The following is an 18,048-nucleotide window of genomic DNA, read 5'->3' on the forward strand; positions in this document are numbered from 1 at the left end:
GCCTTGGTGGCGTAGTGCAAGACGGTGATCGGAAGAGCCTCGGTGTCCCGTGGACGTAGGCGTTTGTGCCGAACCACGTTACATGACCGTGTCTACTCGGGAGTTTGCATCACTCTTGCACTTACCTCTTTACTTACCATATTACGTTTTCGCATTTACTTTATCTTGCGTGCCTTTACTTTCCTAGTTAGTTTGATTAGGATTGGTTATAGGTTGTAAGTATTTTGGGGTAAGTAGAGAGTAGCAAAGATAAACCTTAATCATAACTAGCATGTATAGGACGTGTTATGTTTATCTTATGCAAGTAGTTTGAGCCCTAGAGTAAAAAGCGATTAGCGACCCTATTCACCCCCACCCCCTCTAGGATCGGACACCCCGGTGATCCTTACAACAATTATTTTAACAAAATGAGATCCAATATCACTATATTTTTTACGTAATTCAAATGTCATCATTTTAAATATGCCATTTCAACATTTTATATATACTGTTTCAACATTATCTAGTGAAGTGTTGAACTCGTGTATTCAAAATGTTGAGCTACATCTGCAAAAATGTTGACTCTAGTATTTTTAATGTTGAATATTCGAGCTCAGCGTTTATTCAATTTTATTTTGCAAAAAGATAAGTATAAACCACCGATTTTAGATCATTGAGAGCGAGTAAAAAAATATTACCATGTAGACGTGATGAATAAATCGATACCCACGTCATTTTATTAAGGACATAAGCTCACGGCGTTATGTACACTCATCTATGTTACTTTTCTGTTCAGTAAAAATCATCTACGCTGCTGCCTGCTGCATTGCTGCGTCGTGGGTGAAGTCGTGGCCTCGTGGGTCAACCGCTGCTTGTTTTGGGCCGTTTGCCGTTTGGGCCTCGTAATATATATATTGTTATTGGAACAAAGATGTATTAGCTAACTGTCAACCAGAAGATAAATAGGAGCTCCCGTTTTTTTTTCACTCTCACAGTTCCAGTACACGATTGCACCCATGTAACGCGTTCATGGTGAAGACAAACCAAATTTTGGTCGGCGAGGGCTCACTGAACACTTTGCTTACCTCAGCAGTCATTAATTGACCACTCCTTTCCAAAAAAATATTTTATATTCACCTAAAGCCTTGAGCCAACATTTTTTTTCTTTTTTAAGGGAGAGAGAGAGAGAGAGTAGCCTACCCTGAGGCTGAGCCCAAAGATTAATGCGAAAGCATCCTCAAAGTGCGGCCCGTCCCCGTCCCAGCAAAGTAGCCAAGCCAACCTCTCTGCAGCGAGCGCACGCGCCGCGAGCTCGCTGTCGCAGCAGAGCGCGCTCGATCCCCTCCCTCCCTTCCCTCCTCGAGCCCCCGGGCATGGACTGGCGCCGCGCCGGCAGCCCGACGTACGGGCGGCGGCGGTCCCCGGGCGGCGGGATGTACTCGGCCCCGGCGTCCCCGGCGCACCCTCTCGGCCCCGCCGCGGCGTCGCCCGTGCACCCGCTCGCGGCGCGGTCCAAGGCCCGCGCGGCCGCGGCCATGGCGCACGCCATGTCGCGCCAGCTCCCGCAGGGCGACGACGGCGGCTACGACGCTGCGGACGCCTGGGCGGCGGACGGCAACGGCGGCAGGTACGGGGGCGGGAGGAGCCCCCTGCGCGCCGGCGCGTACGGGTACGGCGGACGGAGCCCGCTGCACGCCGCGGCGGCCGGCGGCGGCGGCGTGAAGGACAAGTACTTTGGCTTCGCCCTGCCCAAGGTATCATGCACTCACTCCCCGTCGATCTCCCTGCGCTAGCTCTTCTCCCATGTCTCCTGCGTCTTCTGCTCGCGTCCGTTTGGAGCGTCGTCGTCGAGGAAAAAACGTTCCTTTCCTTGCCGTCCGACGGCGAGCTAGCATTACGATGGAGCCTAATTTCAATATCATCTCTTTTTTTTTTCTTTCCCTTTCACGCGTCTGTCGTGTGATCTTCAAAATTACTGCTACCTTTTACTGTGGGATCGGAGGTGATCTACCCCGTGATGCAGTAGAAATTAATTAATCTGTTTACTATGGCTGATTAGCTCGAGTCAGAAGGCGAGATTGTTTATTTAACTGGCCCGATCGAGGTAGGCGACGCGCCGACGCGGGCGACACGGCCGGCGAGGGCGCGCGGCAAGCTCGCTTGGGGCACCCGAAAACTTAATCTCCGCGCATCCCAAGGCGGCCGACCCTCCCGCGCGGTCAACGCGGCCCAACCATAAATGCCGTAGCTCCCAGAGCCCTCTAGTCCGCCGCTAGGCCACGCCGTGCCGCCCCACGCCGGCCGGCCGGCCGGCGGCCGGCGGCCAGTCAGGTGTGGATCGATCGGGCCGGCGGTTGGTCAACCCGAAGGGGATCCGAAGGTTGGACTGGGGCCCATTCGTTGTCAGAGGAATCGAAGCTCTGACTGACTTGTGAATCCGATCGGGGGGGCGGGGGGCGGACGTCCACCCATGCGCGCGGCACGTGACGGTCTTCTCTGCTCCACGCTAGTGTGTTCCCTTCCCTTCCTTCCCCACTGCTTCGACAAATTCGGCGGCCCATGGAAGTTGTTTTATATCCGCTCACGGCCTGCTGGGCCTCCCGACGACGTCCTGGGCCGCACGCACCTGCGCAGCGACTGCGAAACATCCAGCTCCTGCAGCCCACTAGGCTGCTTTCTTAACCCTGCAGAGCGCTTGCTCGGCCCACTACGTGACTACGCCACGTCACTGCTTCGCCTTCCAAACAAAGAAACGCCACTGCTTCTTTTGCGTGGGCGGCGTGATTCGCGATGGGTAGAACAAGTTAGCAACGATTTGTTAGAGAATTACATCTAGAAAAATACTCCCTCCATCCCATAATAAGTGCACTTCTAGAGTTAAAAAATTATTCCAAAATAAATACGTCTGATATGAGACAACATAGTTAGTTGTCTTTTCTACTTTCTCTCTTTCAACGTGCAAGATTACACCTTTGTATATGTAATTTTTCAATAATTTTGCTCTCTCCATTAAACCTAGAAATTCACTTATTTTAGGATGGAGGAGTAGACGTGCCACGTCAATGGCGACCGTGACAGTGTTTACTCCCTTGAAAAAAAAAAACAACAAATCATGAGCCACTTGGCTTGAGATTGCACAATAATTAATTTACCGCGCTCTTCAGAAATTTGTACTATTTTATTTCGAGACCAGGACGCGGGCTGTTTCATTAGATTGGGTCCCTGAACAGAAGTGAAGAATAGGCTCCACTGTGGGGAGGGGCCGAGGGGGTTACCTCTTCCGGGCACGAGCTGGCTTGCCTGCACACTGACAGGTGGGGCCACAAATGTGCCAGTGCAACGCGTGCTGCACTTGGTGCGCGTCAATGCTTTCAAACCAGCCATTTTGCATGGCAGTGCCTCATCTTTGTGCAATTCTCAACCAGGGAGCGAGTTAATTATGAGTCCAAGTCCTTGATGATAGTTTTTATCTTCTAAACAAATTTTCGGGGATAAATCAGTATTTAGGTTACATCCTTGTTAGCTTTTGCAACTTGTTTAGTGGTAGGGGGGTGCCTCCGCACGGTGATTGACGGTTAAGTATTGAAACAATTTCGAAATAGATAGTTCCATGTCTTATGAGTATGATCATTGGATGGAGTAAAATTTAGATGGTACGATGCATGACTTAAAGATGAAAAAGGGGAAGGTAAATATTGATGCGTACTATATACACCCATATACACCCGCCACATCCTAACACAAGAAAACACACTAACCTCTTAGGTTCACTGTGAAAACAAACAAACACCTAGCGAAGCAATTAAATTAATAGGACTCAAATTAATAGGACTCACCTAAAAAGAGCGCTACATAAAAAATGTCTACAAGTATAAGGTGGTGATGGCATCTGACGCTGCAATATTCTATGTTCTTCAAACTGACCACTTCAACTTGTTGTAACCACCATTTTTTGCTTTGGAGGGAATGAATCTTTATAGAGACTCAAACACTAGTCTAAAACTTATTCATCCAGATCATAATGCTCTAAAAGTGTCCGATTTCTTTGACGATTTGTGCTCCCTAGAAAGTCGATCATCATGCTTCAAAAGAGTAGGGATCGGCTCTTTGAATTCTACTACTAATAAAACATTTAAACTCGGGAGAATCATCACTTTCCAATTCTTCACCCCAAGATTTCTTATGGACTTCATTTCTTAAAATATGGATGACTCAAGTGTTTGAAAAAGCCTACTAAATTCCACTTAGATAGGTAAGAATTAACTGCACCAAATTCATGCCATTTTTATAGCAGAATACCAAAAAACAAATGCCATCAAAACAAAAGAAAAAATTACACAGTAAAACTCTAAATGAAGAACTATCTTTCTTAACCGTAAATTGCAAAAAAGAACCGGACTGGAGTGCAAACCGACCCAGACCTTTCCCTTTCCATCCTTTTCTCCCAGCCTTTCCTCGAAACGCCCAAGTCCGCAGCTTCTCTTGGAGCCGAAAACAAGCACGAGTCGGAAACGCAAAAGTCAAACCAAAGTCAACGCGGCGGCTGTTTGGCGGCCACCCACCCCGCGGCGCCGATGGACGCGCCCCGCGGCGGCGCGCGGCGGCCGGGCCCCTCCGGCGCGGGTGCGGACCAGCGGCGCGCGGCGGCGCAGCAGGCGATGGCGCGCATGGAGGAGATGATGCTCGCGCACGCGGGCGCCGCGGGCGAGTTCAGCATCATCCTCGACGCGCCGCTCCCGTCGCTCCAGCAGTACCGCCGCCACCCCGTGCCGCCGTCGGGCGCCTCCCCAGCCACGTCCTCCCCGTTCCGCCGCGGCTCCGGAGGAGGGCGCGACGAGGAGAAGGTCCCCGCCCGCCTGCGCCGCGACGGGAGCGGCCACGACGCCCTCGGCGAAGCGGGCGCCTCTCGCCGCGGCGCGGACGTCGGCGCACGACGGGAGCGGCGGCCGGCTGGTGGCGTGCGCGGGCACGGCGAGGATGGGGAGGAGGAGGAGGTCGAGGCGCTGGTGCGGCTGACGGGCCCGCGGAGCGTGCGGAGGCCGGCCTCCCGCGGCGCGACGCCTCCCCCGAGGCCCGCCGAGGCGAAACGCGTGGTCACGGAGGAGGGGGAAGAGGAGACGCCGCTGCAGCTGCTGGCGCGCGGCGGGCGGAGCTCGAGCGCGACGAGGCCCGCGGACGCACCGCCTCCGGCGCAAGCGGTGGAGATCGCCCCCGCCGCCACAAGGCCATCGAGCCGGCGGTCGAGTCGGGAGGTCGGCGTGAGGCCAGTTGTGGCTGAGGTGGCGGCGAACGTGGATTCTGACGTGGAGAGCGTTGGGCGGCGGAGTAGCCGAGGGAGCGAGGATGGCGGCGAGGAGGCGGTGGCACTGCCCAGACCGTTGGCGACGGTCGTCGCCAGAGACCGGAGCAGGAGCAACTCGCCCGCGATAAGTAATGTCAAAGATGATAGCTTTCTTACGTTTTTGGGTAAAGTCCATTTTTGACCATCCAACTATCGCAGAAGTCCGATTTTGGTCATTGAACTACAAAACCGGGTAACTTCGACCATCCAACTATCAAAACCATTCACATTTGACCATCGGACGGTTTTGGCCGGCGGTTTCGCTGACGTGGCGGTGGGACCCACGAGTCAGCCGCCACGTCGTCTCTCCCTCTCCCTGCTTCTTCCCCCATCCTCCTCCCGAGCCACTGCCTCCCCACGGCCGCCGGTGCCTGCCTCCTCGCCTCCCCACGGCCGCCGGCGCACACCTCCGCGCCTTGGCCGCCCGCTCGCCTGCCCGGCCGCGCCGGCCTCCGCGCCTTGGTCGACCACGCCCCTCCTCCTTCCCCTCCTCCACTGCCGCTGCCACTCTGCTCACCGCGCCCTCCTTTTCCTCCTCCACGCAGCCGCTCGGCTCGCCGCGCTCCTCCTCTTCCTCATCGTCCTTCGCCACTGCCGCTCTGCTCGCTGCGCCCCTCCTATTCCTCATCTCCACCGCTGCTCAGCTCGCCGCGGCCCTCCTCTTCCTCTCCCTCCTCCGTCGCCGCCGCTCGACTTGCCGCATCCCTCCTCTTCCGCATCCTCCGCCACCGCCTGTAGGGCGCACCGGCTGCACAGGGAGGTGGCGAGCACGGTGAGTGTGGCGTGGAGGCAGGAGGGGCGGCCGGAGATGGTCGTCCACGGCGAGGTCGATGGCGCGGGGGCGATGTGTAGCGGCGCGCGTGGACAGGGTCGGTAGAGGCATAGGAGGTGGCCTAGATCCTAGGGAAAATGGAGGACTGACTGAGGCGAACCCTATGCCTGCGCGAAATCGAGGGGGGGGGGCCTGGAATAGCGGGCGCCGAGCTCGAGCTTCGGCCAGCAATGGTGGCCGTGGCAGAGGGGGATGGGCGCGGAGGCCGAGCCGGCGGTGGGGGACGAGTGAGCCGAGCAGCGGCGGCGGAGGACAATGAGGAAGAGGAGCGCGGCGAGCTGAGCAGCTGCGGCGGAGGAGGAAAAGGAAGGGCGCAGCGAGCCGAGCGGCATTGGCGGCAAAGGAGGAGGAGATGGGCGCGGCACGGACGGTGGCGCAGGAGGCGGACAAGATGAGGTGGAGGCTGACTCGTGGGTCCCACCGCCACGCGGACGCCACGTCAGCGAAACCGCCGGCCAAAACCGTCCGATGGTCAAATGTGAATGGTTTTGATAGTTGGATGGTCGAAGTTACCCGGTTTTGTAGTTCAATGACCAAAATCGGACTTCTGTGATAGTTGGATGGTCAAAAATAGACTTTACCCTACGTTTTTTATGCCGAGCAATTCGTTTGAAACAACTAAGAATTTCGCTTCAACGAAGATAGAAACAAGTTAGGAAATTTATTCAAATTGTTTTGCTCTTCGTAGGCTCTATTTTGAAACGAGTAGATTAGGGAAATCTTTGCTTTAATTTTTGTAAATAAAAACGAGCATATGTGGCACTGGAGAATGTAGTTGTTGAAGTTGCCATTAGGGTCTGTACTCTGTTCTCAACTTATTTACGGGTTATGGTGGCTGATAACTGACTGCATTGCTTTGGTGTTATGTTGTTTTTCCTTCTCCAACAATAGTTACTGGTAATGCGGGCTGTTGTTATTAAGTAAAAAATAAAAATGGTGTTACTGCACTTGATGTTTCTTGTTTATGCATTCTTTTTCTCCGATGCTGCTCCATTTGATGTTTCTTGTTGATAGAATTTAATCTTTGATGCATCACGCTGAACATAAAGGTTTTTTTGGTTGGGTTCCAAAGTGAAGGGGAAGTGAATTCTTGGTTCATAAGATTACTTATCCTTTTATTTTCAAAATACTCTCAATCTCGGATGTTGAGGCAAACCTATCATTCTCGAATGATTATGTATTTTTTCAGTTGTCCTATTAAATGGCGCGCCTTATTTCCTTTGTCCCTCTTTACCTAGTTAGGTCGGAATGGTGTGGACTTGGCTGCAGCGAATCGTCCACCATCAACAGGAAGGTCAACATTCGCACCACCAATTGGCGTTAATGTGAACCCTCTACAAGCTGTGGAAATGCCCAATGGGACACCTAGGGATAGAAGGTGAATTGTGAAGCTTTTGAGATAATTCTCTTGCTATTGTGTTGTCATACTGACAATTGTTTCCAAAACAGATGTCATTGCCATTCTATCAACGAACTTTTGCGCCAGTTCATAGTTGACACCAATTTTTGGTCTTCTAAATTAGTAGATTGTTGATTTTCATACATTGTACATAAGAGACGAGCCTTATTTAAAAGCCTGTATTACTACTGTATTGATGCTTTCTTCAGTTCTTAAGCGCCTAGAAAATTGCACTGATGTTCTCTTTTGAATATTGCTTTGTGTGTTCTTTTTCATACACCACCCACAAGACCTCAATGTCTTTTTCTTGGCATAGACAAGTATGCCTGACCTTTTTTATTTTTAGTTTTCCTTGAAGTATAAATAAATATTTAAATTAGAATAGTATCTTCTGCTATTGATATCATAATTGGAAATTAGTCTGACTTCCTTCCAGTTTCTTTCATTAGTGAACCAATTCTAGTCCATCTTTAAGTAGTAGCTGGATTGCTGGGATTAAAATTTGATATTTCAAATGTGCTGTAGGGCTGTTTATCCTGATCCCACTTTCGCCCAGTCCACACGGTCACGAGACTCACATGACAGTTCAACAATAACAGAAGAGGTTTGTTGCAAAGCTTCCTAGTCAACCTTCTACATTCTGTAGTGAACTATTAGTGAACCATTCAAGGCTTTCACCAATAATATTGGTGTTTTTATTCCATTGAAGAAATCTGACAAATGCTGGTTTTGTTTTTCAGCTTGAAATGCTAAAAGATGAGAACGTTAATATTTTGGAGAAGGTGTGCTATGAATCTTGCTTGTATTCTAATGAATTTCATGAATCAGAAAATAGAAGTGTCTTCGCCTCACAAAACTTGTGATAATACTCTGTTTTCCAAACTCAGCTTGGCCTAGCAGAAGAGAAACTTAGACAATCTGAAGCCCGGACAATGGAGCTTGAGAAACAGGTATTTTGCTTAGCATTTCAAGTTTCTGATATTATTAACCCAGAGTCTCCTTCATTCAACTGTAAAACTCTATATACTGTAATTCATAGTTATGCAGCTTCTTTCGGAGATCTGAGATGTAATAATGCGTTTGAAGAGTTTCTCAACATGCATCAAATTATTGCTTCACAATATAAGGGCATAATTTAGAGGGTATATCAGCCTGTTCTCACAATGTAGTATAGTTTTTCTCACGTTTAAATTATTCCTGCAAACATGAAAGATCATCCAGTCTGGGTTTGAGCTTAAACTAGAATAGTCACTTCCTTTTATGGGTTCATTAAGCGAATTATTTGCTTTTGTATCCCTTCAGGGTAAATAAAACTTAAGAAGTAGTGTGACCAATGTGATTGGATAATTTAATCATGAATCGGACATATGATATCCATTTTATATCTTTGTTGTCTACAATATGCACAGGTTGCTAATCTTGGCGATGGATTGTCTATGGAAGTAAAGCTTATGAAAAGGTATTTATAATTCATTATGGATATCTTGCACAATGATTTTCCTATCATTTGATCCGTGACTTCCCCTTATGGATGCAGGCGGGAGGAGATGCTTGTAAGAAAGGAGGTACATGATTAATTTTGCATGTCTATCTATTTACATTAACAGTGATCATCTGGATTTTCTGAAATTGAGTTCTCCATTTGTGACTTGTTAAAGAAACATTCCATTCTGAAAGTGTGATGCAGGAACTAATTCCTTCATTTCATTGTATGAAGTGGCCCGATAACACAGTAATCTAAGTTTTGGTAGAATATTTGCTACTCCAGGCAGTTTCTTTACCTCCTAGATGTTACAGAATGACATGATATTGATACATATACATTCCTGGTATAAAAACAGCAAGAGATAAGAAAAGCTCTTATATCCAAGAATGGTAAAAGTGAGGAACTTGCCACTCTTCAAAAACAGCTACAGGTAAGGTGCTAACCTATGCCCTACAGTAAGCAATGTTATGAGTTCAGTTACCAGTTATCACGACTGTTGTTTTCTGTTCTAGTCTGCAAGAGAAGAGGCATCTGCTGCTGTAAAGAAACTCAAAGAAGCTGAATCTGAAACAAAAGACTTACGTACAATGACACGCAGGATGATCTTAAGCAAAGAAGAAATGGTTAATTTCCTTATCTGTTTTCCTTTTATCCAAAGATGCAATCAAGCATTGGTGTCTATTTTCTCGTGGAAGTGATTTCAAGAACATAATTATTGTACAGGAAGAAGTTGTCATGAAGAGGTGTTGGCTAGCCCGTTATTGGGGCTTGGCTGTTAAATATGGTAATTCAAAAGATGACAACCTTTTCTTTCTGCAACAACTTCAACAGAACACTGGTTATATGTGATATATGGGGACCTACATTCCTAAAATTCCTATCATTACTGGCTCTGTTTCCTTAGTTTATAATTTTTTTAGAAAGCAGTGACCTTATTTCTTATTTTCTAACATTTTTTTACCAATTGGTACTTTGTTATTTTGATTAAATTCTTGCAATTCTGCAGGCATCTATCCAGATATCTCCATGTCAAAACATGAATACTGGTCTTCGCTTGCGCCTCTTCCGTTTGAGTATGTAACATCTGCTGGACAGAGAGCTAAGAATGGATCTGAAACAGGAAGTGATGGTTTGGAAGAGGTAGACAAGCTTGTTCATGATTTGACTGTTACAGCAGGGGAAGGCAATGTAGAAACCATGCTTGCTGTTGATAAAGGACTTCAAGAACTAGCTTTCCTGAAGGTGCTTATCTTTTAACTTGGCTTCATCCGTATTTGTTATGCATTGATTTTCATCAGTTCTCAGCACCTTAGGTTGCCTGGCTCCAAAGAAGACTTTCTAGATCAAAATTTTCCCTTTACCTTTTTTTTTCTGCCGTTCACTTTTCTGATTCCTTTTACCCCTTTTTTTTCCTGTCATTCACTTTTCTGATACTCCTAATTATTTTGGAGGTTGAGGATGCGGTACTTTTTGCCCTTGCCCAACATCATCGTTCTAATTTTGCTGGGCCCGCAGATCCAGGTCTCTTACTTTCATTGGTCTTCCTATTTGTTATTGACAATGCTCGGAGAATATTTTGCACTAAAGTTATTTATGTAGTTAAGAATCAATTGATCAATGGACCAATGTTCTTTCATTACCCTTCTGAGACGTTTATGGTTCGGTGTTTCATATATGCAGATATCAAATCATCTGGGGATGAAAAGTTCACTGAAGCATTCGGTAATGTTATCCATTTATTCTATTAACTATCGTATTAATAGATATATGAGAATGATGTTATTTCAGCACTTGTGGTCTGTAGCATCAACCTATACCATGTTTGTTATGTTAGGAAACTTTAATTCTTGACCAACTGTAATTGGACCTTTTCTTCTCCTTAATACAAAGATACGCAGCTCTCCTCCGTATTTGAGAAAAAAAAATCTTGACCAATACTCAATCTGGTTCTGCAGACTTAAGCAAGGAGGAAGAGGAAGATGTACAGTTCAAGCAGGTACCTTCCCTATTCCTTTTTCTCTGAGATTCTGACTTGAATCAGCAAGTTGGTTAATTTTGTGCCAAGTTGCCAACAAAATGCTTTTTGCCGTGCCATCTCTTGTACATCTAATTCCTTTTCTGCTGCACCTTTTAGTAGATATAAAGTATTTGTTTTCTCTCTTCCAATTGACCAGAACAGATTTTGTGTTGATTTTCAGTTCTATGTTGTTTTTTATAGTAGTTCTGTGTTGTTGAACTAAGGCCTGATTGTATCTTGACAAAAAAGGAAAAGTAAAGTGTCATTTATCACAATTACAATCAGTTCCATAGAGCAGATAAATAATGAACTGCATAAGGGCGTACCCAGTGCCGTAGGCTTCCCGCACTGCGCGGGGTCCGGGAAAGGGTTGTTTTAAGCACCACCGCACTGCTCGGGGTTTGGGGAAGAGTTGTTTTAAGCACCAAGCCTTTCCCGCACAAATGTGCAGAGGCTAGGGCTCGAACCCGGGACCTTCCGGTTACAGACAGTAGGCTCTACCACTGGCCCAGGCCCGCCCTTTCAAATAATGAACTGCATGAGGATGCAAAATGTTTTTCACAAAAATATTTTACACTTTGGTTGTATACCTAAGAAGTATGACATGCCAGATGTCTAGTCTAGACTACATAAATGTTAATGCTTTTAAGTTGTGGCCGTTAATTTTGGTGGCACCCAGGCTTGGCTCATCTATTTCTGGAGAAGGGCGAAAAACCATAACGTGGAAGAAGATATTGCTGAGGAGCGATTGCAGATGTGGATTGATCGAAACGGGCAGCAACCAACTTCACATGACGCTGTAGATGGTATGTTTTTGTACATTGCTCCTCAGATAACCGCATCCTCGCTTTGCGGGTGATTTCTTCTAGGCTTCAATTTTTTAGAGAAAAATCTAGGCTTCAATTTTACCCTGTGCATTCTGCTTTTCCCATTCTCAGTACACATTTTCTTACAGTCGAGCAAGGCCTGCACGAGCTGAGGAAGCTGGGGATCGAGCAGCTCCTGTGGGAGCTGTCCCGCCACGAGGTGAATCTCACGAAAGACGACCCGGTGAATCTCACGAAAGACGACCCATCCGATGTCGAGGATCTGACCTAACAGCCTCTGGAAATGGCGAGCACACAGATCGAATCCAGTTTGGTTATCCATGTGTATCAGACAGAAACTGGAGAACACTGTAAACATGTTTCTGGTTTTGCTTTTTCAGTTTTGTCCCAAACTGTTCATTGATTCTTTTTTTTTCTTCTCACTGTACATAACTTTGTGTCTCTACTGTGTTGCAAAAGCAGCTTGAAGGGTGCAACAGGTTAAACCTAGTGTTGTACTTGCGGTGTGCCTAACACAATCATCGCATCCGCGTCACTGTTCCTGCACCAAGCGTGCCCTTTTTGCTGTTATTTTTCTTTATATTTTTTGAAGAACTTTTTGCTGTTCTTTTGAACCTGGCAGAATAAGCACGGCAAGGACTGTCACAAAGAACGGAGGGGACGGATGAAATAGAATAGAAGTTGCTTCCAACTTCCAATGTTTCTGAATTCCGGTAGCTTTGATCCTGTATCTGTATCTAGCATTGTCATTCTTGATCTTTTTTTTATAAAAAAAAACAGAACCGGCAGGAGAGTTGCATGTTGTATTAAAGAGGAGAGAGTAAAGTCTAGAGGCAACAAAATTGGGAAAAACTGGAAGAAAACTTTACAAAAAGAGCCCGCACTCGAACTCTGTAAATAAAGAAACTCAAACTCTACCAACTAGGCACGCCAGGTGTTTCGCGTCATTCTCGATCCTGATTTTTTTGGAGAAAACGTAATTCGAAATAATTCTTGAGGAACCGTTGTAGTACAATTATATGCAACTTTTAGAAAGAAACTGAGAGGAATCCTAAATGACAAAAAAAATCCACTAGAGTAGTACAATTCTATGCAATTCGTACTTGAAGTGTTGGATTATACTATTTTTTCTAAATATAAAATATTTAAGTTACATATTATATTGTAATTCACCTCGAGCACATTTGTTTCATTCAAACAATAAGTTTTTAAACGCAATCCTATATCGGTTCGCAACTTAATTGCTTGTGCACAATTTTAGTTAACTAACCTTGCCCCCTCTGCCATCACACTAACACCCTGTCTCTGACGCGGACGCTAAGGGTCTGATTGGATGTGCGGCCTGGTCAGGCTCGTGGGAACCAATTGCTGTCTGATTGGTTGCTCACATCAGCTGTTGAGCCAGGCTCCCGGGATTAGGAGTGGTAAAGGGTTTTAATTTTCTGTCTAGATAATCTAAGGGCCGGGTCCTAAAAGAATCGGACTCTAATTTTATTCAATTTTGAGTTAAAAAAATTAAAGACCAACTAGAATAGTGAAAAGAGCAATAGGGTCATGATCCATTACCACTCCTGCCCAGGATGCAAAAGACCTCCCGCAGCCTGGTTGGTCGGATACGGAGATTTCCAGCATTTGTGCACAGGTAAGAATCTACTCCGCTCATGGTTCATTTGGGTAACCAATCACTGCCTTGCGTAGCCATGCTGTATTAACCAATCAGAAGGTACTTGTATGGTCTCAGCCTGGCCCGAGGGAGTCTGGCTCCCTACTTTACTAGTACGAGCCAGGCCAGCGCCGTGCAGGGAGCCAATCGGACCCTAATCCGCCAATTTCTAGCCCAACGGTCATCAAACTACCATATATCCCCATCCACGACCTGCCGATTGTCAAACGGCCACCTTGCAATGGCTAAGGATGAAAATAGATGGAAAAAAATCTCATTTCCGTCCGGCCGTATTTCTACATTTGTTCCATATTTGCGGTTAAACAGAAAAGTGTAGGAAAATTCCAAAAATGGATCAGGGGTAACAGGAAACGGGACGGTATATGGGAGAGGGTCTATCCCGCCTATATTACCGGGGTCCCCTTTTCATCCGGGATGAACCCGGATTCATCCCATTTTCGAGTTATACGGGAAGGGCTACTAGTCTAGCCCAACACAGGCCCAAGCAACCAACCCATCATCCATCCACCTTACATGCCCCTCAAAACCCGAGAAATTTCAGGATTTGGGATCAAATACGACTGCCTTTCAGAATTTGGGACCCAATTCGTGTGCCTTTCAGAATTTAACCCCCATGGCACGAATTGATTCAGTTCATGGGTTTTCCATCTATTTTCTCAATTATGCTCTTTTTCTTTTTCTTTTAGTTTCATAGCCTACCTGAATTTCCAATCCTACCCCTGCCCCTTTGGCTCTCTCACGATTGAATCTGTTCCCAGCAATACTCGTTCCCAGCAATACTCGTTCCCAGCCACAGGCAAATCGCCTCTTCCGTTCCTCTCTCTCATCTCTCTCGTTCTTGCGCCGCCTCTGGAGTTCATGGGGAGGAACACAACCAGCAGATGCGGGCGATTGGAACAGGCTGAATGGACTCCATGGATCTCTCTGATGTGCCTCCCGAGTAAGACCGCACTCCCTAATCACTCTCTCGATTGGGTTCCGTATAGTTTCAGTTTGGTCGATTTGGGGGAAGGACGCATCCGTGAAGAAAAATGTCGATTAGGATTGAACTTACTGATCCGTGTACTTTTTTTTTTGTACACGGTAGGATTGACCCGGATGCTGCGTTTAGATTGTCAATCCAGATTTCTCAGTTCTTAGCAAAGATGGAAGATGGTAGCTCTGTTGATGTGCCTCGAAAATGCTATGAATGGATTGTATACTATCGCTGCTACACCATGTTATCTTTAGAAAAAGACTTGGCTGAAAGAGTTGGTTTTTGCAGCAACTACAAAAGGCAATTGGCAACCCACCTTATTTAGCTATAAGTTCAAATGCTTGCAAGGGCATAGAGAATGCTATAAAGCAAGTGTACCCTTGGGCTGAGCATAGAGAGTGCTTTTTTCACTTGATGAAAAAATTTGTTAAACAATTTCAAGGTCCTACTTTTGGTAGGATGTATCCTGCTTCCAGGACATATCAGCCAGAATATTATGAATATTTGATGAATGCCAGGTGTTTAGAGAGCAAAGGAGATATGAATCTAAGACCAAAGGTGCATGGAAGGTTCAATGTAAGACTTGCTTCAAACATGGTCACAGGTCATCATCACCAAAGTGTCCTATGAATGGACCCAAAAAAAAGGTATAAATGAATTAAATTTGCTTATGCTGTGCCAACATGTGATTGTAATCTCACCTGATTTATATTTGCAGGAAGAGTCGTGCAAAGCAAGGAAGACCATTAGGTTCTGGAAAAGGAGATGGTAGTACTAGCACACCCAAAAAACAGAAGACAGCAAGGGAACCTGGAGAAGTCACATCTAGTCCTGGCCCTGTGACAAGGAGGCAATCTGCAGCTGGCACCTCAAGCCCCGGCCCTGTGACAAGAAGGTAAAACTATTTCTGCAGCTTAAAATTACTAGATCTATTATTAAACATTGGTTCTCTTTATTCAGTCAATCAGCTCTGAGCATGGAAGGTGGAGCATTGACCATCCCTGTTACCCCTACAAGGCCAACAAAATCCCCAGAAAAAAGAAAGAAGGCTGCTGTCAAAAAGAAGCTCACTCCAAGGAAGGCAACAAAATGATATGTGGCCTACTATGCTTTTGTGATTGCTTTCTGTAATATGTAGGCAACAGTACTTATGTGGTTTATTTTGGCACCTTGTATGGTTGCTTTCTATAATATGTAGGCAATAGAACCTATCTGGTTTATTTAAAAACCTTCTATGATGCATTCTGTAATATGTTGGCAGGAAACTGGAACCTGTAAGCTTCAATTTCAGAATGTTATGCCACATAGCTCATGTTTGCATGGATATTTATATGGCTGTATGAATTTCCCCCCAAGTGCATATGTTATCGCAACATGCTGTCAAAATTCCCCTCGTATGCATATGTTAAGGGAACATGCTGTCAGATTTTCAAAGAAAAAGTGGCTGTACAGATTGATAATTTCATTGCATCAGTTACAAAACACATATTATAAGATGGCCACATTTTATTGCATAGTTACTAGTACAGACAACATCTTTCGATGATAGGGAAACAATACATCAATTCTACTTCAGTACAAGCAGCACATCATCTATTTATTGTAGGCTCCCTATTGTTCATCACTATCATCTTCTTCTTGACCTCATCTAATCCCAGATGTAGCTTTTCCAATCCAGGCACCTTCTTGGGGAGATAAGCTTCTTGGGGCATGAACTAGGCACCTGCATATTAAACTGAAAACAATCAGTACTCAATCACATGGTCAAATATGGGCGGGGACTGGGGAGCGCGGCGGCGCAACAGCAAGGAGAAACGGCGGCGCACAGCAAGGGGAGGTGGCGGCGCATAGCAAGTAGCATTGCTGGCGAGGCAGCAAGCGCCGCCCGACCGCGCCTAACCCTAGCGCCGCTGCTGCGGCTCCGGATGGCTGCGACATGCCCAAAAATGGAACGAGGGGGGGGGGGGGGGGGGGGTCGAGAGGTGCAAAGGGAGGAGCGACATGGGAGAGCGCCGGATGGGAGAGCTCGCCGGCTGCGGATGGGAGAGCGCCGGCCAGGATGAGCGCTGTCCTTGGACGAGAAAGAATGAGGGGCCCGTGGCCTAATTCAATCGTGAGAGAGGATAAGGTGTCCAAGGGGTAGGGGGCAAGATTGGAATTTCAGGTAGGCTGTAAAACAAAAAGAAAAAGAAAAAGAGGCATAATTGAGAAAATAGATGGAAAACCCATGAACTGAATCAATTTGTGTCATGGGGGTTAAATTCTGAAAGGCACACAAATTGGGTCCTAAATTTTGAAAGGCAGCTGTAATTGATCCCAAATCTTGAAATTTCTCCTCAAACCCTACCCCAGCCGCCAGCCCCTCAATCCCTCACGAGTCACCTGCAGGGTTTTAAATCTCCCGCTATAGCTTCCGCTATGACCCGCTATAGCTATTTGAGGCATGGTCCGCTATTTGAACTCGTGTGTATTTTAGCCGCTATAGCCCGCTATAGCCTCATTTATCCCGCTATTAGCTATTTTTTGAGTCCAACCGCTAAACTCCTTAGCCCGCTATTTAAAACCATGGTCACCTGGCGGCCACCGCCCGTTCATCACCCCCGCAAAGCCACCCACGGTGCCTCCGGGCTCCGGCTGCTCGTCGTCTACTCACCTGGCGCCTACGACGGTTCGACCTCATAGCCCCACCTGACTCCTGCACCATGCACTTGCTGGTGGTCGGCCGCCAAGCACCGATCACAAATCACCAGTGCCGGAGAAGCACTTGGGCTTAGGATGGATGCTGCCAGCACCACTAGTGCCGAAGGCACCCTCTTTTGTTTCTGTCAGGGGCAGCAGCGGAGGATCCATTTCAGGTATGCACTAGTAGCTCTGTACATGTAGTGTTAGTAGTAGATTAGCATTATGAATATGGTAGTTGTCTGATTGGATCTCTTTGATTTTTTTTACTTGTGGTCTCATTATTGGTAATGTGATGATCTCTAGTCTCATGGTTGGTCTCTCTGTTGATTCTTTGACAGGATTAAAGAGAAAGACATGTGAAGGTGCTGGTGCTAGTGCTAGTAATGCTGCTCGTGGTGTGTCAGTATCACCAGCATCATCTTCAACGCCTTCAGGATCTGAGCCAAAGATTTATGTGCCTAATGAAGATGCAACTCAAGTGGTTGGCAGTGAAAAGCGGCACACCTATTACTGTCGTTGAACTACTGCCATGCCTAATGGCTAATTACCTATGCTGCTAATTGCTATGCACATGCTGCTGGTTTGTGCTTCGAATCATTGAATGTGTAAGGTGTCACGATATAGCTATGTCTTTTAATGTGTCATCCCGGTGTAAGTGTCCGGTTCCCGCCCTATTCCCATTGTATTCGCGTTCGTATTTGTTCGTTTCCATATACCCGTCTATCTCGGTTCCCGTACAATTTCCAGTTGTTCCTGTCCCGCTCCCGTTTCCGGTGAAAAAATACGACAACAGAAATCGGAGAGGGGTTTCCCTGTTTTCATCCT

At 46.7% G+C, this 18,048-nt stretch overlaps 2 protein-coding genes and 1 long non-coding RNA gene across 5 annotated transcripts; 2 read left to right on the plus strand and 1 right to left on the minus strand.

The window, feature by feature from the left end:
- The first annotated feature begins 1,329 nt into the window (after nucleotides 1-1,329).
- Nucleotides 1,330-12,421, plus strand: LOC120686121 (coiled-coil domain-containing protein SCD2-like). Of its 2 annotated transcripts, none has more exons than XM_039968286.1 (16): nucleotides 1,330-1,733; nucleotides 7,391-7,530; nucleotides 8,077-8,155; nucleotides 8,292-8,333; nucleotides 8,439-8,501; nucleotides 8,961-9,010; nucleotides 9,089-9,116; nucleotides 9,393-9,467; nucleotides 9,550-9,660; nucleotides 9,761-9,821; nucleotides 10,044-10,279; nucleotides 10,489-10,558; nucleotides 10,718-10,759; nucleotides 10,993-11,033; nucleotides 11,734-11,860; nucleotides 12,010-12,421. In XM_039968286.1, the coding sequence occupies exons 1-16, from the start codon at nucleotides 1,353-1,355 to the stop codon at nucleotides 12,150-12,152; spliced, it is 1,689 nt and encodes a 562-aa protein (XP_039824220.1). In that variant the 5' UTR covers nucleotides 1,330-1,352; the 3' UTR covers nucleotides 12,153-12,421. The 2 variants fall into 2 exon arrangements, with proteins under 2 accessions (XP_039824220.1, XP_039824219.1); XM_039968285.1 differs by lacking the exon at nucleotides 1,330-1,733 and adding an exon at nucleotides 4,460-5,409 and having other exon boundaries at nucleotides 7,395-7,530.
- Nucleotides 12,422-14,345: 1,924 nt separating this feature from the next.
- On the plus strand, nucleotides 14,346-15,865 carry LOC120686117. Of its 2 annotated transcripts, none has more exons than XR_005679979.1 (4): nucleotides 14,346-14,505; nucleotides 14,653-15,188; nucleotides 15,260-15,436; nucleotides 15,502-15,865. XR_005679979.1 is itself a non-coding variant. In XM_039968282.1 (4 exons), the coding sequence occupies exons 2-4, from the start codon at nucleotides 15,172-15,174 to the stop codon at nucleotides 15,632-15,634; spliced, it is 327 nt and encodes a 108-aa protein (XP_039824216.1). In that variant the 5' UTR covers nucleotides 14,346-14,505; nucleotides 15,060-15,171; the 3' UTR covers nucleotides 15,635-15,853. The 2 variants fall into 2 exon arrangements, 1 of the variants encoding a protein (XP_039824216.1); XM_039968282.1 differs by having other exon boundaries at nucleotides 15,060-15,188; nucleotides 15,502-15,853.
- A 121-nt stretch (nucleotides 15,866-15,986) lies between these two features.
- Nucleotides 15,987-16,706, minus strand: LOC120685885. Its single transcript, XR_005679826.1, has 2 exons — nucleotides 16,543-16,706; nucleotides 15,987-16,264 (listed from the first exon to the last, which is right to left on the minus strand). It is a non-coding gene; the product is annotated as an uncharacterized LOC120685885 (long non-coding RNA).
- Between the last annotated feature and the right edge of the window lie 1,342 nt (nucleotides 16,707-18,048).

The sequence above is a fragment of the Panicum virgatum genome, chromosome 8N, assembly GCF_016808335.1.
Source record: "Panicum virgatum strain AP13 chromosome 8N, P.virgatum_v5, whole genome shotgun sequence".
NCBI classification, from domain to species: Eukaryota; Viridiplantae; Streptophyta; class Magnoliopsida; order Poales; family Poaceae; genus Panicum; species Panicum virgatum.